At 63.7% G+C, this 21,114-nt stretch overlaps 1 protein-coding gene across 1 annotated transcript in view; it reads right to left on the bottom strand.

Annotated features, from left to right (window-relative positions):
- Nucleotides 1-2,289: 2,289 nt before the first annotated feature.
- Nucleotides 2,290-21,114, bottom strand: part of SND1 (staphylococcal nuclease and tudor domain containing 1) — a 545,960-nt gene continuing 527,135 nt past the window's right edge. Inside the window, exons 18-24 of the mRNA XM_030538672.1 lie at nucleotides 13,045-13,186; nucleotides 10,357-10,480; nucleotides 5,684-5,753; nucleotides 4,809-4,922; nucleotides 4,256-4,459; nucleotides 2,875-2,919; nucleotides 2,290-2,677 (exon numbers count right to left, since the gene is read on the bottom strand). Of these exons, the coding sequence (XP_030394532.1) occupies nucleotides 2,612-2,677; nucleotides 2,875-2,919; nucleotides 4,256-4,459; nucleotides 4,809-4,922; nucleotides 5,684-5,753; nucleotides 10,357-10,480; nucleotides 13,045-13,186 (765 nt within the window). The 3' untranslated portion in view covers nucleotides 2,290-2,611. The remainder of the gene's footprint in view (nucleotides 2,678-2,874; nucleotides 2,920-4,255; nucleotides 4,460-4,808; nucleotides 4,923-5,683; nucleotides 5,754-10,356; nucleotides 10,481-13,044; nucleotides 13,187-21,114) is intronic.

Raw genomic sequence — 21,114 nt, 5'->3', positions numbered from 1 at the left:
CAATGTCTGTCCCCCACGTAGGGACTTACAGACTGTGATCGAGTCACCCCTGAACCTACTCTTTGCTAAACTAAATAGCTTGGAAAAGAGACGACGAAGTGGGATATGATCGAGGTCTATGAAATCATGTCTGCTGTGGAGAAAGTAGATAAGGAAGTGTTACTTACTCCTTCTCATAACACAAGAACTAGGGGCCACCAAATGAAATTAATGGGCAGCAGGTTTAAAATGAACAAAAGGAAGTATTTCTTCACACAACACACAGTGAACCTGTAGAACTCTTTGCCAGAGGATGTTGTAAAGGCAAAGACTATAACAGGGTTCAAAAAAGAACTAGCTAAATTCATGGAGAATAGGTCCATCAATGGCGATTAGCCAGCGTGGGCAGGGATGGTGTCCCTAGCCTCTGTCAGAAGCTGGGAATGGGCGACAGGGGATGGGTCACTTGATGATCACCTGTCTGTTCACTCCCTCTGGGGCACCTGGCATTGGCCACTGTCGGCAGACAGGACACTGGGCTGGATGGACCTTTGGTCTGACCCAGGACGGCTGTTCTGATGGTCGAGTCTATCACTATAAGGGAAGTTTTCTAATCCTGTCATCAGTCTCATGGCTCTTTGATGAACCCTCTCATTTATCACCATCCTTCTCCACTCGTGGACACAGGATCCGAGCAGCCGGCCCACCAGTGCCAAGTGTAGAAGTAAAATCACCTCTCTGCTCCTACCTGAGATGCCTGTTCATGCATCCCAGGATCACATCGGCCCTTTTGGCCACAGCCTGACGCTGGGAGCTCCGGTTCAGCTATCTACCATGCCCCCCCCCATCTTTTCCCGAGTCCGCTGTCCTGTAAGCGTGGCTGCAAGGGGAGTTCCCAGATGCACACACTGACGTTGGAACAGGCAGGTGCTTGTGCCCCCTACCAAGCAATGCGGATCGCGCGCTAGCGGTGACCCGGCTCCTCACCAATCACCACTCCTCCCGTCGGTGTGTTGTCTGCCGACTTTACCAGTGATGAGTTGATGTTTTCTTCCAGCTCACTGATAAAATTGTTACTTAGCACAGGGCCAAGAACCAACCCTGTGGCCCCCCAGGCACACGCCTGCTTGCTGATGAGGATTCCCTAAGCTTTGCATCATGAGACTGTCAGCCAGCACTTAACCTGGGCCAGGCTCCTTTATCAGTCTAGCTTCCTACTCAGACCGTTGTGCAGTAGCAAGTCAGACACTGCACCGGACTCACCACCTCTCCCCGGCAGCTACCGCCCGCGTGACCCCTCCAAAGAACACTGCCCAGGCTCTAGCCCCATAACCCCAGACTGATCTGCAGTCATTGCACCACCCTTCCGTGAGTCTCTATTCAGCGAGTCCCGTTCCAGCCGCTCCGTTTCCGTGCCCGGGATCAACAGGCCTGTAATTACCGGATCATAACTCATGGCAGGCTGGTGCTGCAGGCAAGGGGCAGGCTGGGAGGGCCAGGGGGGTCGTGAGGCTTGAGGCCAGGTGATGGTGGGGGGGTGCCTCGCACTGGGGTGCAAAGAGGGGGACACAGGCGGGCTTAAGGCTCCTGTGTGGGATCAAGGTGCTCAGGGAGGAAGGGGGTCAGCGTTTCAGGGGAACACGGCAGGGGCTGGACTAGTTCCCTCGTCCGTCCCAGCCCACGGTCTGTGAGTAGTCTGAGGGGCAGCCCAGGGCTGCATCAGCCACAGGAGGCAGCAAAGGGCTCAGGCTTCCCCTTGGCTCTGTTTCCCGGTGTGCGGCACAGCCACCCCTGGGGGGGGCAAGTGAACCCTCCCCTCAGAGCAGCCACTGCCCCGAATGAGGCCACGCTCCTCCCCACAGGGGCTCCCCGGGACAACTCCCCATCTAGCAAGTTGGATTGGGGGGACCCCACTGGACAGGGAGGGCCAGGGGCACCCACTGAAGGGGGGATGGGTGCAGAGCCATGGTAGGAGAAATGGGGAGTCAGTCTTGGAGCCCTGCCCCACATCACAGCTGGGGTCTCCCCCGAGTCCACACAGGACCTGACCCCTCCACCTCCCCCTGAACTGGTGTAAGCCTGGCATTTCCCAGCTCAGGGGCCTTTCTCCCCTGGACTCCTGGGTTCCAGCCCCGGCTGCTCACAGATGTGCTGTGCATCCTGCGGACGAGGACAGCTGGGCTGCACCAGCAGAGCCTGGCTGGCAGGGGAGGGCCCAGCCCTCTGCTCTGGGCAGGGGTGGGGAACCGGCAATGGGCCCCCGGATCCTCCCCATGCCGGCAGGCCCTGGCCGCAAGGAGACAGCACAGAGCAGCACTCGACTACTTTATTGGGCCTCCGAAGCTTTAAATACAGGCCAGAGCCAGCTCCGCGCGGGACAGCGGCAAGGGCAGATCCCCCGTTGGTCCGACTGGGGCGTGGGGGTCAAGAGCCGCCTGCCCCCCTTTCCCCCTGGGGCACAGGGCCACCCCCAGCGGCTCGCTGCCCGGGTCGCGGAGCTGAGGCGAAGGGGGACGGTGCGGGCCCAGAGCGGTGCCCTGGCCCTGTGGTGACGCAGCGGCTGGGGCTCGGGGAGGAGATGAACACAGACAGCGGCATGGTGGCTGGGAGGGGCCGGAGTCCGGGGCCTCCCCTAGCGGCTGTAGCCGAATTCATCCGCATCGTCTGCCCGGAAGTCGCCGTAACGCCACAGGTTCAGCTGCAGGGGAGAAGGGCCGAGGTGAGAGCCATGGCAGGGTCTCCTGCTCCCCTCCGCCCTGCCCCACAGCCCCCTGCCAGGCTGTTCCCCACCCCCACTCCTCCCCAAACCTGACACCACTCCCATCCAGCACCAGCCCTGCTCCAGCTCCCCTGGGGCTGGGGGACAGGCTGCCGTGGGGCCCGAGCTGGACTCACCCGGTTGGTCTTGGCCAGCTCCTGCGCGTTCAGGTACTCGGTGATCTGCACGAGACAAAGGCCGTCATGGGGGATGGGGATGTGTCCCTAATCGCCGCTGGGCCCCCCCCCCGAGCCATGTCCCCAATCGCCCATTGGGCCTGCTCCCCGCCCCCACGAGCCATGTCCCCAATCGCCTGCTGGGTCAGGTCACACGACACAGAGCATGGGGGGCCTGAGCCAGACAATTCCCGTCGCCCCTCAGGTGAGCGTGTGTGTGTGTGGGGGGGGGGGCAGGTTTCCTGGCTCTTTATGGCCAAGGAGCTGACAATGCCCAGGCCCGTCTGTTCCGGTACCACCAGCCCCCCACCAGCGACCTGGCGTGCGCTGTGCACCGGATGCCATTTTGAGAACAAACCAGGGTCCCTCTGAAGCTGCCCTGGCTCTAGGGACAGACCCGCACATAACCCAGCGTGGAGCTCAGGGGCCTGAGGGCCCTGATTTGGGAACCCACTGGCTGAGGGCACCTTTTCACTGTGGGCTCAAAGTGGTTGGCAAAGGGGGGGTCATGCTACAGATGGAGAAACTGAGGCACAGAGCAGTGATGGGACCATTCCAAGGCCACAAAGGGTGGGGCTAGAATGCAGGAGTGCTGAATCCCAGTCCGTCTGCTCCAGCCACTAGTCCTCACTGCCCACCAAGAGCCAGGAATGGTCTGGTCCGGGCTCCCTCATTTACGTCCTGGACAAGAAGCGACGGGTTATTCTGCAGCAAGGCAGGTTTGGGTCAGATGTCAGGAGCGCCCCTAGCGCTCCGGGAGTGAGGCTGGCCCAGGTCACTGGGTGCTGCACCTCTCGGGGGCCCTGCTGGCCCCCCACTGCCGGGGCAGTGACTGCAGCCTGGCATCCACTGGGCTCTGTGTCAGGGCACAGGCCAAGGGGGCTGCAGTAGGGTGGGGTCCATCCCCTGGCCAGGGTGCAGAGACGGAGCCGCTAGCCAAGCCACCGGGGAATCAAACAGCTCCACGGGACCCAGAGCATCCATCTGTGAGCCCTGGGCACGAGCAAGCGCCACCTCAGTGCCCCTGCAAGCCCCGCCCCTAGGCACAGAGCACACGGGATGGCCTCCCTCCAACCCACAGCGATGCCAGCCTGGGGCGAAGGGGGGCAGGCAGCGTGACTCCCACGAACCCGGCACTGGCACTCACCAGGGCTGGGCATGCCCAGGCCTTTGGCACCCATTCCTCCACACCCCCTGCGCCCTCCCCAGTGCCCACCTCAGCAGCTACACCCTATGTACCCCCAGCCCCTGCACACACCCCCCAATCAGGCCAGAGCCACAGGCCAAGCCCATGGACCCCTCCCTACCCTACTCCCGCTCCACAGTGGAGGGGCTCACGTACCACTTTCTGGAACTGCTTCTCCTTCCGCGCCTCCACCATGACCAGCCCCTCCTTGACCAGCCCCAGCCCCACGTCGCCCTTGGAGTCGGCGAACTGCAGGGTGACGTGGGGGCAGCTGGGCCCGAGGTGCTCCACGTTCAGCAGGCACTGGGTGTTCTGGATGTCCCGCACCACGCTGTCCACCGCGTCGGCGCGGGCGTCGTCCTGGGGGTGGCCAGGAGAGAGAGAGAGAGACCGTCGCCATGGGGCTGGGCGTGGGCGACGCGAGACCAGAGCCGTGTGGGGAGCTGGCCCTGAGCTGAGAGCACAGAGGCAGCACGGAGCGTGCCCAGGGCGGGTGCAAAGCCGGACAGAGAAGGGAAGGGATGGATGGACAGAGATGGACACATGGAGAGAACGGCTGACACGATCGGTTTCTCCCTGGAGTCGGGAAGAGATGTATTTTGCCAGTTGTGGGCAGTGGGACGCTGGGCAGGCTGGGTCCAGACCCTGCCCCTATGGGGAGCCCCCATCCTATGGGGTGCCCTGCCCCTGCCCCGCCTCCCTTACTTACATCCTGTGGCACCTGGATAAAGGCAAACTTGTACTCGATGGCCTGGGCAGGCAGGATACGGGTGCTGAAGGCAGGCGGCAGGGTGCCCAGGCGCGTGGAGGGCAGGGTCTCCTTCTGCAGAGAGCAAATGGACAGCGAGTCAGGGGGCCCTATGGGGAAGCAGAGCTCTGGCATGGTGGGCAAGCTCTCCCACTGCTGTCGTGGCAGGGCCAAAGGCGCTCATCCCCCATGTGAACCGCACCCGTGGAGCATGCCAGGCACCCGGGCGTGGCAGTCAGGGAAACTGCCACGCCATGCCACGCCTGCCCCGGGCGATACAGCAGGGTGGGGACAGGGAGACCAGTGCTGCTTTGCCCCCGGCCCGCGGATCTCAGCGCTCGGGGGCCAGGTGGATGGGCAGGTTCCTGACCATCTGCGCTGGAACCATGTGATTCCCGCTCCCACATTCCCATCTCAGTCCTTCCACCGGGGCCTGGGCCTTCCTCAGCACGCTGCTGACAGCCAGCCCCTGACCCAAACCACCCCATAGCCCTCCAGTGGTTGCTGGGGAGGGAGAGCCGCCGGGCCCAGGCACTGGGTGGCAGATTGCCCCATGGCCCCCCGGCCTGGACACAGCTGCCAGGAGCAGGACTCAGCCTGGCCATTGCATAATGAACCCAGGAGCTGACAACAGGTTGGGGCAGGGAAGCCAAGCTTCGGCGCCCCCCGGCTGGGGCTGCATGGGCCATGACGGGGAATTCTGGGCACAGCTCTGCCCCTGCGGATCTCAAAGCGCCCAGGTCTGGCCGTGCTGAAGGCAAGCGGCCCTGCCACTGGCTCTGCTTAGCTGGGCCGGCTGGGGTGGTGAATGTGCCCATGGCTGCCCAGGAACTCACGTTGCCGTAGTCGATGTAGAAGATGTGCACCCTGGCTGGCGACTCCACCTTCTCCACGCGGGCCCGGTACCTGGCAGGCAGGGAACATGGGTGAGAACTAGCCCCCCTCAACAGACAGGAGCAAGTGGATGGGACCGAGAGACCGACTGGGGGACAGACCCCCCCCCACGGGCTCCGGAGGTTCAGCCTGAACCCCGGCCCTGCTCCGAACCCCCAGCACAGCCCCTCCCCTGCTGTCCCTGCCCCCGGCCGGGCTCCAGGCCCAGATCAGCAGCCAGCCAAGCTGCCACGAGGGGAGGACCAGATTAACGGGACCCTGGAGCACAAAGCATCACCGCTAATGAGCAGATTGATGGGCGCGGCTTAAACTAAGACGCTTGCCACGGCGGTAATTAGCCGGCAGATCCAGCTGGGGCTTCGCACTGACAGACGTCCGTGGTGACTCCCGCCCTGGGACAGGCTGTGACGAAGTGGGGGCGATTCTTGGTTTTTCTGTGTTTTCCAGTGGTTTGCATGCACAGGGGGTGGGACTCAGTGTCCCGGGTGTTACTGGTTTAACCAGGGGAGGGGAGAGGGAGTTTGTTGGTACAGGGCACCGGAGAGGGAACTTGGGACCCCGGCCGATGGCCTGGAAGATGGAGACCCCGGTGACTGGTGACCTGGAGACCCAGCTGAGGAGTCACAGCCGGTTCTGGCCAGTGGGAGAACAATGGGCTGCGGGGAGAGAACCCCGGTGACCTGACCAGCTGGTTCCAGCCAGAGGGGCCAGAGGAGGGCTGACAGGAGATGAGACTCAGGCCTTCCTGTTTATGACCCTGTTTACCTGGAGAGAAGAAAATGGACAGAGGGGGCTTGGGGCCAGGGATATCAGCTGCCCAGCTGGGAAGCAGGGGGGCTTGGGGCTGGCGAGGGGAAGCAGACAGAGCCCACCTGGCTGCAAGGGAGACTGGGATGTGCTGGGCTGAGAGAGGCCAGGCCTGAGGTCCTGAGAGTTTCCTGTGCTGGGGTCAACTCTCAATAAACCCTCCTGTTTTATGCTGGCCGAGAGTCACTCCGGTCTAGAGAACGGGTGTGTGTGTGTGTGGGATAACCCCTTCAGGGGTGAGGAGGCCCGGGGGGGTCCAGAGCGTGTGGACTCCCTGAGGGGGCCCACAGCGAGAGAAGGCTCAGAGAGGTGCGGCCAGGAGGTGGAGGGGCCTGACCCCGAGAGAGAGTGGACCTCTGAGAAGGGCTGTCGCACTGAAAGGGGCACCCCCCACGGACCCGTGAGTGGGCACGATCTGTGAGTCCGTGACACAGGCATCTCTGCTTTGCCCTATTGCTGCTCCCCCCCGAAGGCAGTGGGAGAACCGAGAGCCTGGCAGTTACCGACTGTGCCGGGCCTGGCGTGGCCTGCGTGGCTCTCTGCACGGAGCCTCCCAGGAGAGATCCGCACCCCAGTGCAGGCCACCAGCCCAGCAACCAATTCCAGGGGGGCAGGTGCAGAGCCCCTCGCCGAGTGCCCCCTCCTCACCAGGCAGAGGGAACCCCCACTGGCCTTCCCTGGGGGTGAGAGCGGAGAGCAGCCCCTGCCCAGGCCCCAGCTTTGCCCAGCACCGGGCGATGCCCACCAGAGGGGGTAGCAGGAGCCAGTGCAGACAGAATGGGGGGGTCTGGCCCTTGCTAGGAGTGGCAGCGTAAGGCAGACTGGAGCAGAGATGCTGCTGCTGGGGGTTCGGACCAAGGCACAGCTGAGGGTCCCCCCCGCCCTGTGCTCTGATGCACCGTGGGGATGGGGGGCAGCACGCTGGCTGGCACCCGCACTGCCCAGGTGTGAACACAGCTGTGCCACAGCAACAGCAACATCAACCCCACTCACAGCTGCCAAGGCACTTGCACCCCCCATTCCCCCAGCGACCTCGCACAGCCGGGGGGTGTTTCCCATCTGCCTGTTCCCCCCGGCAGCCCCTCGACAGGGGGAACGGGGGGTGGGAGCAGCCTAGCAGCCAGGGGGCTTCTCCCTGAAGCACGGAGGAGAGTCCCATCACCAGCGAGCTCTGAGGCCGTGCCACCTCGGGGCAGGGCAGTGTCTGGAGGTCCCACTCAGGGCCAGGTCCCTTCCAGGCCACGGCAACCAGCCCGGACCCAGGGCTGGAGCTGGCACCATTCGTGGGGGTGTGACGTTATTGATATAAACTGGGACCATATAGAACATGGGTTGCAACCAAGGTCCTGTAGTGGCACCAAATCCTAGGTAAAGGGGGTCATATAAGGTGTCTAAGACCAGGTTATGGATTACTGGTTATGATTATGCTGTCTGTATGTCTGTATCATTTTGGTAGTTGAAGTTAGGAATATTGGCTGTATGCTGTCTGTATTTCAAACTTGTGTTGTGTTACTGGGAAAGATCCCAGACAAGTTGGTGTCAGCTCTGTTTCGCCTGCTTGATGGCCCATTAAGGACCATCACCTACACAACTGCCCCATCGAGAAAAGGCCGTTACGCCCTGTGACTCAGCAGGGTGTGCGGAAACTGGCTCACATGACTGCAGACTCCATTTTGCTGTAACTTTCCACAGCAGGAACAAAGGAGTGTTCTTACACCTGGGAAAGCCTATATAAGGCGGAGGCCTCATCTCCATTTTGTCTTCAGTCCTGCTTCTTACCTCTGGAGGGACTTTGCTACAAAGAGAAGCTCTGCACAAAGGACTGAATGACCCATCCCAGCGGGGGATGTTCTCCAGAGACTTGATTTGAACCTGCAGTTTACTCCATCACTGCTACAAGCCTGAACTAAGAACTTTGCCATCACTGTATGTAATTGATTCCATGTAACCAATTCTAGCTCTCATCTCTATCTTTTTCCTTTTATGAATAAACCTTTAGATTTTAGATTCTAAAGGATTGGCAACAGCGTGATTTGTGAGTAAGATCTGATGTGTATATTGACCTGGGTCTGGGGCTTGAGTCCTTTGGGATTCAAGAGAACCTTTTTCTTTTACTGGGGTGTCGGTTTTCATAACCATTCATCCCAGGACGGGTGGCACTGGTGGTGACACTGGGAGACTGGAGTGTCTAAGGAATTTGCTTGTGTGACTTGTGGTTAGCCAGTGGGGTGAAACTTAAGTCCTTTTTGTCTGGCTGGTTTGGTGCTTTAGAGGTGGAAAAACCCCAGCCTTGGGCTGTGACTGCCCTGTTTAAGCAATTGGTCCTGAATTGGCACTCTCAGTTGGGTTCCGCCAGAACCACATAGTCACAGGGGGGCAGAGGTGTATGTGCAGAGTACTGCTCATCTCAGTGATGTGGGCCCCGGGCCGGCTCTGCTGGGCACGGCTGGCTGCGGCGTGGGGCATGGCTGGCTGCGGCGTGGGCCCTGGGCCAGCTCTTTTGGGCACAGCTGGCTGCAGCGGGGGCCCTGGGCCGGCTCTGTTGGGCACGGCTGGCTGCAACATGGGCCCCAGGCTGGCTCTGCTGGGCACGGCCGGCTGCGGCTTGTGGGGCATGGCTGGCTGTGGCGTAGGCCCTGGGCCGGCTCTGTTGGGCACAGCCGGCTGCGGCGTGAGGCATGGCTGGCTGTGGTGTGGGCCTCGGGCTGGCTCTGGTGGGCACGGCCGGCAGCGACGTTGGCCCTGGGCTGGCTCTGCTGGGCACGGCCGGCTGCAGTGTGGGGCATGGCTGGCTGTGGGGTGGGTCCCGGGCCGGCTCTGCTGGGCATGGCCGGCTGCGGCTTGTGGGGCACGGCCGGCTGCGGCGTGGGGCATAGCTGGCTGCGGTGTGGGCCCCGGGCCAGCTGTGGCGTGGGGCATGGCTGGCTGTGGTGTGGGTCCCGGGCCGGCTCTGCTGGACACAGCTGGCTGCAGAGTGGGGCATGGCTGGCTGCGGCGTGGGCCCCGGGCCGGCTCTGCTGGGCACGGCCGGCAGTGGCGTGGGCCCCGGGCCGGCTCTGCTGGACATGGCTAGTTGCGGCGTGGGCCATGGCTGGCTGCGGTGTGGGCCCTGGGCCAGCTCTGCTGGGCATGGCTGGCTCTGTTGGTCCCGGGCCGGCTCTGCTGGACATGGCCGGCTGCGGCGTGGGGCATGGCTGGCTGCTGTGTGGGCCCTGGGCCAGCTCTGCTGGGCATGGCTGGCTCTGTTGGCCCCGGGCCGGCTCTGCTGGGCACGGCTGTCTGTGGCGTGGGGCACGGTTGGCTGCGGTGTGGACCCCAGGCCGGCTGCTTGCTAAGACCTGGATTCCGCTGTCTTGAGGTCTGCCCTCCCTACTCAGAGAGGTGCGACCCCCACCACAGGCATTTCTGGCACCAGCCCAGTTCTACCCTCCCCCTGGCTCCTGCCCGCGAGCGATCCCTCTGCTGGGCCTGGGGCTAGCGATCCCTGAACCCTCCCATCCTGCCCTGGGAGGCTGCGGGGTGAACAGACACGGCTGGCTCAGCTCCCCCAGCCGAGCTGGGATGGAGACAGCCCTCCCCTCGTGCCCCCCTCATATTACTGCAGTGAGCCAGCACCCCCCGTCACTGAGAGCCCTCCCCTGGCTCCTGGGGCACTATTCTCAGGCAGGGCATTCAGCAGGAGCTGGTGTACCCAATGCATGCCCTGCGGCACTGCAGCCAGAGCCCTGCCCCCACGTCCTTGGGGAGAGGACACCCCCCAGCTGGCCATGTGGCTCCATGCCCGGCCTGGGACCGTTCTGCGGCTCACCATTCCCCATCCACAAACTTGGCGATGCAGTAGTCCCCACGGCGCGGCATGTAGGACCCTTCCACGGGCGGGTGGTTGGCGATCTCGCTCCTCATGTTCTCCATCAGCTTCTCCAGCTGGGTCCCTGCAGGGGGAGAGACCCAGTCAGGCAGAGGGCAGCCCAAGGGCCACCCACACAGCCCCTCACAAGCGGCTGCTCCCCAGCTGTGGCCGCAGTGGTGCCGGCTGCCTGGGCGCTGAGCGCAGAGCGCGTGGCCTGGCGTCACTCCCGGTAACCCGGCCCCACGTCGCCTGGCACTGATACCCCTCCGCCTGTCACAGGGCCAGAACCTCCCGTCTGATGCATGACACAGGCATGGCGCTGCCCGGAATGACTCCGTCTGATCCAGAGCATTTAACCAATTTAACCAATTCTAGCTCTCATCTCTATCTTTTTCCTTTTATGAATAAACCTTTAGATTTTAGATTCTAAAGGATTGGCAACAGCGTGATTTGTGGATAAGATCTAATGTGTAGTGGTCAGAAAACCAGCACCCTTCACTTCCAAAGAATCCTGAGCCCCGGTACATTATTCCTCTGATTAATTACCCTCCCAGCTCACCGCAGCCCGAACTGTCTCGCTCCAGCTTCCCGCCATGGAATCGTGTTGGAGCTCGTTCTGTGAGGCCAACGAGCCCTGGGGAGGTGCTGCCCGACCGGGAGCAGGTCACCCCTTCGCCACTTCTCTGTGGCGCTGAACAGCCTGAGCTCGCCCAGTCTCACTTGCAGGCAGGTTTCGAAGCCTTTAACCCAGCGTTCCCCAAGTTTTCCACGGTCACGCCCCACTTTACCCCTGCCCTCTAGGGATCCAGGGGTGGGGCTGCAGCTCGAGGGGGGGGCAGACAGAGGTAAGGGGGCCAAGTCTGGGGCCGCAGCTCGAGGGGGGGGCAGATGGAGGTAAGGGGCCAAGGTGGGGCTGCAGCTCAAGGGGGGGGCGCAGACGGAGGTAAGGGGGCCAAGGCTGGGGCCGCAGCTCAGGGGGGGCGCAGACGGAGGTAAGGGGGCCAAGTCCGGGGCCGCAGCTCGAGGGGGGGGCAGATGGAGGTAAGGGGGCCAAGGTGTGTCTTCAGCTCGAGGGGGGAGGCAGATGGAGGTAAGGGGGCCAAGGCTGAGGCTGCAGCTCGAGGGGGCGCAGACGGAGGTAAGGGGCCAAGGTGGGGCTGCAGCTCAAGCGGGGGCGCAGACGGAGGTAAGGGGGCCAAGGCTGGGGCCGCAGCTCAGGGGGGGCGCAGACGGAGGTAAGGGGGCCAAGGTGGGGCTGCCACTGGGGGTGGGTCTGGGGTCAGGAATAGAGCTGGGGTTGGTCTGGGGGCATCAGGAGCAGAGCTGCAGCTGGGGGCAGGGCTGGGGCCAGGCCACTGTTGGGGGCCACGATTGGGGGCCAACGCTTGGGCTGGGGGTGGAGCAGGGCAGGGTGGCACTCCCCCCCCCCACGTTCCTCTGTGTCCCCTGCCAGGGCGCACCCCCCCAGTTTGGGGCTCTCTGCTTTAAGAATCTCCTGGCTCTTTGCTGCCCCTTTACTCTCTGGCTCTGGGTTGTAAGTGCCTGCGGTGTAGCTGAGTCCGCTCCGGGCACGGACCGACTCTCTGGGGACCTGGTTCGCTGTGCTACACCGAGAACCTGGGCACAGCAAGGTCCCGGTGGGATCAGACGGCTCCTGGCAGGGCCGGAGCTTCCCCCTCCAGAACAGGAGCCGCAGCACAGGGGACAAAGCTCATTTGAATTAAAACTATCGCCCCTTCCCTCCCAAACAACCTCTCTGGTTCTGTCCCTCCTGCATGGCTGGATGGCGCAGGCTCTGTGCCAAGGTCCCCCCCTGCCCTGCTCACAATCCAGCCTGGCAGCTCCTTACCTGGATCTGCCCCGGTGACTTCCCCAAGGCCCCACCAATCCCCACACATCCTACTACGGCCCTGCATGTGGAGGGCTGCAGAGCACCGGGCATGTAGTTGACCCGGGCAGTGGGTGCTGGGGGACATTACAAGCCCCCCAGCAACTTGGGCAGACTCAACAGCAACAGATGAACTGTTTGTTCAACCACCGATTAACCCTCTGGAAGGGATCCACGGCATCCCAGTGCCTCTGCCCGGGCACCTCCCTCTCCGGGCAGGTCAGTGAGCCAGACTCACAGGGTGCGAGGGCATCTCCCCACAGCGATGTGCTTTGGGCAGCTGTGCGCTGGGAATTCCCATCTCCCCTGGGAAACGCTGACATGGGGGTGGCGGGGGGCAGTGGTTAGAGCAGGAGACGACTGAGAACTCGGACTCCTGGGTTCTGGTTCCTGGTTCTGAGGAGGGACGTGGGGTCTAGTGGTTACAACAGGGAAGTCTGGAGTCAGGACTCCTGGGTTCTGTTCCCAGCTGTGCCAGTGGGCGAGCGCACCTCTCGCAGGCCACATGGCCTCACCCAGCCCATTCGGGCAGGGAGCAGTGGAGATGCCGAGGGGGACGGCCCTGAGTGACTTGGCTCTGATTCCTCATGGCTGGTCCCTGAGCTCGATGCTCCCAGCCCGATGGGAGCAGCTCCCCACAGGCCCCTGAGGAAGGAGACGGGAGCAGGGGCAATCCTGCCCCACTGGGGAATGGGTCCCCCCCGCCCCCAGCCTTGTCCCATCCCACCGCGGTTACACGATGCCCGCCCCACACGTACCTGTCTCCACGTCCTGCACGTAGAAGTGCAGCTCGTCGGTGATCTCCGTCACAAAGACAGGCTTGTAGCTGGCGGTTCGCTCCTTCTCCTCCGGCACTGGCACCACCTCCTCCACCGGCACCTCCTCACACTGGGACCACACCTGCCGGGGAGAGGAGACCGGGGCTGAGAGGCACTGAAATGGGATAGAGCGCCAACCCGAGTCGTTCTCCGTGGGACCCCTGCCCCGGCCCAGCGCTGACCCGGTGCACCGGGGAGCCCAGGACTGGCACAGCAGGGGGTGGTGTGGGTGGGAACTGAGGGGCATTGACCGAGCTCTGTGCCTGGGCAGCTCAGGGCTGGGATGGCGGAGGGGTGCTGTGGGTTGGGATTAAAGGACACCGGCAGAGCTGGGGGGCAGCAGGGAACCCAGGGCTGGGATAGCAGGGGACTGTGGGTCTGGATAGAGGAGAATTGATGGGTAGAGAGCCAGGGGGTATAGGGGCATTGGCAAGCTGGGTGTGGGGAGCCTACTGCTGGCTGGGGCCCAGGGCTGGGAGGTCCCTTTAGTGCCAAGCCTTGGAGCCTGGCATCTCCCGCCTCACCCCCCTTCAGCTCTCTGCATGCTGGGTGCAGGGGGCTCCGTATACCCCCCCCTCCTGTCGCAGGCATGCCAGCTGGAGTCCCCTGGGGCTCCCCACGCTAAGGAACGGCCCTGCCTGGGACCCCACTGTGTTCTAGGTGGGGAAACTGAGGAGTGGGGAGAGTGAAGGGCCCTGTCCACAGGCACAAAGCGATGCTGCGGCAGCACCAGGAACTGAACCCAGGAGACCCGACTCCCAGCACTCTCGTCTAACCACTAGCCCCCATTGGCCTCCTGGAGAGCTGGCGCAGGGAAGGGAGCCAGCCACAACGAATGGTGCAGCGGGCGGCTGGAGCCCTGTGCAGTGCTGGGGCGAGCTGATGCGACTCCCTCCCCACCCTGCCAGCACTAGGCAGAGGTGCATTCCCAGCAGGGCAGGGCCCAGATACTGGGAGACGCAGCCCTGCCTGCTACGGACTCAGCCACCCCGGCAGTGCGGCAGGCTGGGGTCCCGTCTTATTTCTGGCACTGGATTTTCCCAGAGCCGATGGGCCCACCCTGCAGCCCGCCAGGTGCCCAGGCCTTTCATGCTGCAGCCCCATGTGTGGACAGCCCCACCCGTCTCTTAATCCAACGCCAACACACATCCCACAAAGGATCGGGGCCGTCCCTGGCCAGGGGCCAACCGGACCCGGCTTGATGCTGGCGCATGCTCGGGACCACACAGGAACCGGCAGCCCAGTTACACGCTGCAGCTCGGGGGGCTCAGGGCCACCCGGGGGGCTCAGGGGAAGGGGCTCAGGGGAGAGGCGGCTCAGAGGGGAGGTCTCCTGGCACTGCTGTGCTATTAACCATCCAAAGCTCCCTCTCTCTGGGCCAGACTCTGCTGTAGCTTCACCACCTGCCCCCAGGTGACTCTGGATTCACACCAGGCACAGCAGCCTGTGGCCCGGAGCTGCTGGGAGGGGGAAGGCCCCTGGGCTAGCACGGACCAGATGTGCAGGGTGCAGCATGGGCACCAGGGCATGGCCAGGTGGCTGGGAAATGCCGGAATGGCAGTACCACTCTACCAGCCCAGGTTTGAGCTGGAGCAGCTCAGTGCCCTGCGAGTGGCTGCAGCAGTGCCCAGCCCATGCCCACGCCCTGGGAAGGACGCAGCTGCTGAGCGGTGACCTCTCTTCACCCTGCCTGGCACTCCCCGAGCAGCGCCAGCACCCCGGCGTTCAGGATGGCAGGAGCAGGCCGGGACGCTGATTGGACGTGACAGCGTGTCACGTCTAATCCAGTCGCTCAGAGGCTGAACAAGCAGCGGGGTCTGTCACAGGCGGCCAGCGACACAGGCCAGCCAACGGTGCGGGTGCAGCAGAACGCACACACACCTGCTGCCACGGGGAGCAGAAACCCCCCACACTCATCTACGCGGCAGACAGGGTCGGAGCTGAGACGAGGGAGCAGCTGCCGGGGAGCAGACCCCAGCCGCCCTCGGGAACAGCCCAGGCTGGCTCCTGGCAGACAGCGGGTGTCTCTCCCCGCCCTGGACAGGGAGGCAGCCCCTGCCAGAGGGGGCACCCACAGCCGGGTTACTGGCACGGCCGAGCTGGAGGGAGCTGCCCTGGCTCGCGGCAGTGAGGATGAAGGATCGGATCAGAACCAGCCTGAGTAACGAGAATGGATCAACCGGACACATCGACTGCCCTGCCTGGCCAGCCCAGACAGCTCCCCACAGGCTGCTACGTGCCTTGGACACCAGAGACCAGGCTCTGGGCAAAGCAAGCAGCCCAGCGAGCGAGCTGCAGCCTAGGGTGCCACCTGGGGTCAGGGAAAGGGCACGGCTGGTGCAGCCCCCCTCAGACACCGGCGCTGGGGCAGGGGAGCAGCCAGGCAGACGAGGTGCCTGCTTCGGACCGGGACCTGCTCTGCAGAGCGCGGCCCCCCCTTGACAGGGGCTGTTTGAAGCCACCAAAGCGCTGCCCTCAGAGAGGGGGGTGCCCGTACCTGGGCACACAGCCACCTCTGAGAACGGGGCCTGGAGTGACCTGCCCACAGCCCCTCGTTGAGTCAGCCGTGGCACGAGGAACTCTCCCCCTCCACCCAGCACCGGCAGGAGCCTCCCCCCGGAAGCCACCGCAGGGCCCCTGTGCGCTGACACCACGGGGAGAAGCCGCTGGGCACAGGCAGGACGGTTCCCTAGGCTGAGTTCTCATGGGCTCCTGGTGCCCTGGGCTGAGCACTTCCCTTCACTCGGCTCCTTCCAGCCCCCTGGGTCAGCGTCCCACCCCGGCAGGGCTCCCGGCGCCCCCAGACCACGGGGCGGCCATGCAGAGCTCACCCTCGCTCACAGACCGAGGCTGCCACCATCCTGGGGGGAGCCGACAGCGGGGCGCCCAGCCGGGCCTTGTGTCCATGGCACCTGAACCAAAGGCTGGCCTGCGGGAGAGCCCTGGGACCTGTCCCGGGCCCACTGCCTGGCAGCCATGCGTGCCTGGGACCGTGGGGCAGCAGGCAGGGAGGGTGCAGCCGAGCAGGCTGGAGCCAGAACCTCCAGCACTACTGCCTGTTCTGCCACCAGCCGCCTCGTGTCAGCCCGAGCGGCCTCTGGGTTGTGAAGGGCTCCAGGATCCAGGCTGGAGGAGCAACGTGATCACTGCTTGTTAGATACCGAGGTGACAGGCGGGCACCTCCCAGGACAGAGAAGGGGGCGTGGGCATCTGGGCAAGTGGCCCCCATGACAACCGAGTGCTGTGGGCTGCCGGAGCTACAGCCGTTGGGGTCCCACACCTGCTGGCGCCGTGGCTGCTCAGGCCTGACTGCACGGGTAGCAGGGGACCCCAAATCCATTCACCCACCCCGCACCGGGCTCTGGCTGGGGGAGGAGCTCATCAGCCATTTCCCAAGGCTGGAGCTATGCTGCCCCAGCCCTGAGACCCTGCCCGCGGAGCACCGAGCCAGGGCTGCCTGTGGGGCACAGAGCCAGGGCTGCCTGTGGGGCACAGAGCCAGGGGGCTGCCCAGGGGACACAGAGCCAGGGCTTTGCCCAGGCTGCTCCCAGGGTCAGTGGCACACCCTGGGATAGAATCCAGGAGTCCTGGTGCCTGCTCTGAGTACTGTCACGGGAACACAAACCTGCCGGCGTCGGCAGGGGTAGCCCGAGGCGGCTGAACAGCAGCTGCGTGTGGCTGAGTGAGGCAGCTCAGTGTCAGGGGGCCTGGCCAGCCAGTTCCTGCTAGGAAGGCCCCGGGGTGGAGGGTTCACTACAAACACCGTCTGCCCCAGATCAGAGCCCAGAGTCCCTGAGCTCAGCACAGGGCCGTATTAGCCAGGGTGGGCAGGCCTTCCGCTGGTGTCCGCTGGCAACGCTCCACCAGCTGCGGATCTGGCCCAGACCATTTTGGGATTTCATTTACCTGCTGCCTGTGCCGGGGCGGGTGGGACTGGGACTGCCCCTGAAGGCAGCTCTCCTCCCAGGGACAGCGCAGAGAGACACAGGATGCCCGCCCCAGGCTGACACTGATCTCCATGGGCTCTGGCTAGACTCTGCTCTGCCACGCTTGGGCACTGCACCTCGGCCACTCCAAGTCTGGATCCTTGCCAGCCTGTAACCCAGCAGAGGCCCCCGAGCCGGGCAGCTTTGGGACCACTGCGTGGTCAGCCGGGTGCTTGCTGCCTGCCTGTCGGCTTGGGAACTCCTTCCACTGCCCCTGCGGCCGGGGTGGGCCCTGGGTCGGGGCTGCGGCGAGCGGAGGGTGGCAGGGAACAGGACAGCTCTCTAGGATCATCCAGCCTGGGGGCCAGCACAGGGCTGCTCTCCCTAGTGCATGCTCCCGCCCTTTGCTCTGTTACAAAGCATCCACTGGGGAGATGATGCCCCAGGCCGGTGCATCTCACTGCCAGGGGGTTTGCTGGTATCCAGCCTAAATCGACCCTGTCTCCGCTCTGGCCTCGCGCGTTTTGCAAATCACAGCGGTTGTGAGTCACCAGTGGTACGTTTAGCCAGGTGACACTGGCGTGTGCTGCCAGCCCAGAGAGGCCAGGGCTCTGCTTGCAGCAAGCTGCCAGGCAAGGGGGCAGAGACTGAGCAGGGGAGTGGCTCACTCGGCCAGGTACGGGTCAGTGTCTCTCCGCCTGCCCCAGCCAGGGCTGCGGGAGTCTGGAGCCAGGGTGCAGGCAGTGCGCCCAGCTAGGAGGGGTGCAGAGGCGGCTGCAGGGACCCCACGAAGGGAGAGGCAGCACAGGGCACACGCAGCCCCATGGAGAAGCTTGGCCAGGGTAGAAGAGAAGCAGCAGACAATGAGAACGGGGCAGGGACACTGCGCGACCTCCCAGCTCACGTAAGATCTGCCAGCCTCTCCAGGGGGCCAGGAACCAGGACAACGCTGGGGGTCAGGGGGGGCGCTCAGGAGGCAGCGGCCTCTGCCCCCCCAGCTGGGCTAGGGAGTGCTGGTACTCTGGGTCACACATGCCAGCCCCAGTGCTGGGGGTCACTTGATGGCAAGCTCAGCTCTCACAGACATGGGGGGGACTGAGGGGGGCTTAAGCGCACTGGCCCCTGCTTATCAGAGTGCGCACGCTTTCACGTGAGCTCTCCCAGCTGCTGAATCAGCCCTGGATGTAATTAATGGAAGAATTAAGTGGCCTGCTGGCTGGAGCCTCAGGGGCCCTGCACGCCGCTCACGAAGCGCTCCCAACAGACCACATTCAATTAAGCCGGGAAGATGGCTAGCTGGCTCCGCGCACCTCAGGGGCTTCCTTCGAATGCCGGAGGCTCGCTACGCAGGCCGGGCGTTCTGTAGAGGGGTCGATTCAGAGGGGTTGAAGCTATGTTCGTCCATGTCACTTCCCTCTTCCCCTCAGCACCTGCAGTGCTGGCTGCTGGCGTCCCGCTGTCACAAGGCAGGCACTTGGGGATCCAAGTGAGACATGGGATGTTCCTCTCCCCGTTCTCAGAACGCTCCCCACCTGGATCTGTCCCGCCAGTGCCTCCCAGCTGGGCCAATGCGCTGGCAGCTGACGCAGCCCCGTGCGTGGGCGCTGGTGGGACGAGGTGGATTGCTTCACACCTGGCAGACTGAGGTGCTGCGCTGTGAGTGGCCTGTGTGTTCTTGGGGGAACGTGTGTATTCAGCCTGTCTGCCCGGGCGGCCTCCGAGCCGGCCTGCTCTGTCTGTGGCATGGGCAGTGCCTCGGCAGAGCAGCGCCGAGTGGACGGTGTCCAAAGGCAGTAGCTGGAGGTAGTGCAGCTCCTGTTGGCTTATAAACATTCACTCCGTCTCCGGATGAGACGCTGCCCGCGTGGTGGGGTCATGAAACCCCATCGCTGGCTCCCAGCGGTAGCTGGTAAGTGATAAGGTTAGTTTAGACCAAATTCCATGGAATTCATTGACCCCCATCAGCCTGCAGCATAGGCCAGGTGGTACCCTACGGAGGCCTGACGCCAGACTAGATGGGCAGAGGAGGTGGGGACTCCAGGTGACCTACTTTAAGGGTTAGGGCTGTTTGGAAGATCCCTGTGATTCACATCTCACAGCTGCCGGTCCCCCTGTCCCCTAACACGCCCCTCCCTGCTTATGAATTAAACCAACCTAGACTCCCTTGGCCAGGCGCTCTGCCCTCTTGGGCTCCCCCTCCAGCTTTGTTCCAGCCACTGTCTCCCACCTTCACCTGCCACGATGGCGGATGATATTTAAAACTTCAAGCCACGCAGCCCTGTTCACTGGAACACCAGCCAACCCCAGCAAGACACTGCACCCAGCTGGGCTGCTTTCGCTCTGGATGTCCTTGTTACTCAGCGTCCAAACGCTCCTTGAGCCAGCTAGGCTCCCAGCCTCAGTGAGTTCCATAGGCGAACTCGGCCCCACGCGGAGGCGGCTTTCCTAGCCTCAGTGCCGCTGTCCTTTCCTCTCCATGCCCCCTTGCTCTCCTATGACAAGACGCAGTGGCTGGGAATCCCTGATCTCACCCATCCTAGGCAGCATTTCCTGCCTCTGTGCGCATCCCTGGAGAGCTGAGAGGCGTACGGCAGGCCCGAGTCACCTGGCTAAGCCCAGGCTGCGGGGCTCCCGGGAGGGCAGCACAGGGACTCCTGACAGCGCTGGTGCGTTAATGTGTTTTACTGGGTTGATTTTCCCCACTCGTTGCCTGTGACACAAATTCAGAGGGATGGGGCCTGTCAGGCAGGTAGCAGCCAGACGACAGGGCAATCAAACAATTAACTGGCGAATAAACCCTGCTTTAATTGTTGGGTTAATGACTGGCTTGTGCTGCTCTCACGCTGGGCCGTGGCGGGTGGCTCGCGCAGGCTGCTATGCCGGAAACCTCTGACCTGGCGGGCTCCCCGGCGCTCGGGGGGAGACGGGCTTTGGGCACGAGCTGTACCAAACAGCAGCGATGCTCCGGAGCGCAGCCTGCAGCCTCGCCGTGCAGTGACACACACACACACACCCCCACCTCCGGCATGAGCTGCGGCACCCGCACCTCGCCTGGGAAGCGCATTTCCCTGCACAAGTTGGGCATGCGCAGAGCATCACGGCCCTGCCTGGCCTCCTGCCAGGACATGGGGGTTCAGCTCCCCCTCTGCAAGCTGATGGGCTGGCCAAGGGCCGAACCCAGATGTTCTTCCACCTGCCCCATGGTGCTTATAGGACCCGACCCCACGTATCCAAACTCGGGGGGGCTCCAAGCAATTGCTGCCCCACAGATGCACGTTTCAGAGCTGCCCAACAGCCTATGTGGGGCTGCATGGGGCTCAGGGGGCAGCAGTCCCCATCCTCCGCTGGGACGGCTCTGCTAGGGCAGGGGGCACAGCAGCAGAGCACCTGCTGGGATCCCGGCCTGCAGCACAGACACCAACGCAGGAACCAGACGTATCCCCCACTGGCCTGGCGGGGTGAAGGAGCTCGGCATTGGGACGGACCTGCCAGGCCGCTGGATCACCCAGGCCGAGATTCATCTGGGGCTTCCGGCTGCAGGATCAGTGCCCCCGAGGGAATGGCACTGGGAGCAGCTCCGGGGCCAAGGTGGTGCCCGGGAAGGGCTGGGAACGGCTCCAGGGCGGGGCCTGGGAGTGGCTCGATTGCTGCCACGGAAGAAGGACCCTCCACCGAGGTGGGCACTGGCAGCTAATTGAGCTGCTGATAAAGTCCCACTGCTGTCTTCGGCGACAGCTCTTTCAAATCGGGTCCCGCAGTGCCTAACGCCGGCCCTGGCAAGAGGGGAACAAGAGCACACAGAGCCCCTGGCACGAGGGAAAGGAGGAACGGGGGGGCACACAGAGCCCCTGGCACGGGGGAAAGGAGGAACGGGGGGGCACACAGAGCCCCTGGCACGGGGGAAAGGAGGAACGGGGGGGGGCACACAGAGCCCCTGGCACGGGGGAGAGGACAGGAAGAGAGGGGAGGGGGCAACAGGGCCCCCAGGGGGATGGAGGGGGGCAATGGGGCCCCCGGGGGGGATGGAGGGGGCAATGGGGCCCCCGGGGGGATGGAGGGGGGCAATGGGGCCCCCGGGGGATGG

The sequence above is a fragment of the Gopherus evgoodei genome, chromosome 1 (assembly GCF_007399415.2).
Source record: "Gopherus evgoodei ecotype Sinaloan lineage chromosome 1, rGopEvg1_v1.p, whole genome shotgun sequence".
NCBI classification, from domain to species: Eukaryota; Metazoa; Chordata; order Testudines; family Testudinidae; genus Gopherus; species Gopherus evgoodei.
Note: the sequence above shows the minus strand (reverse complement) of the source record. Positions and strands in the feature narration are given on the sequence as shown.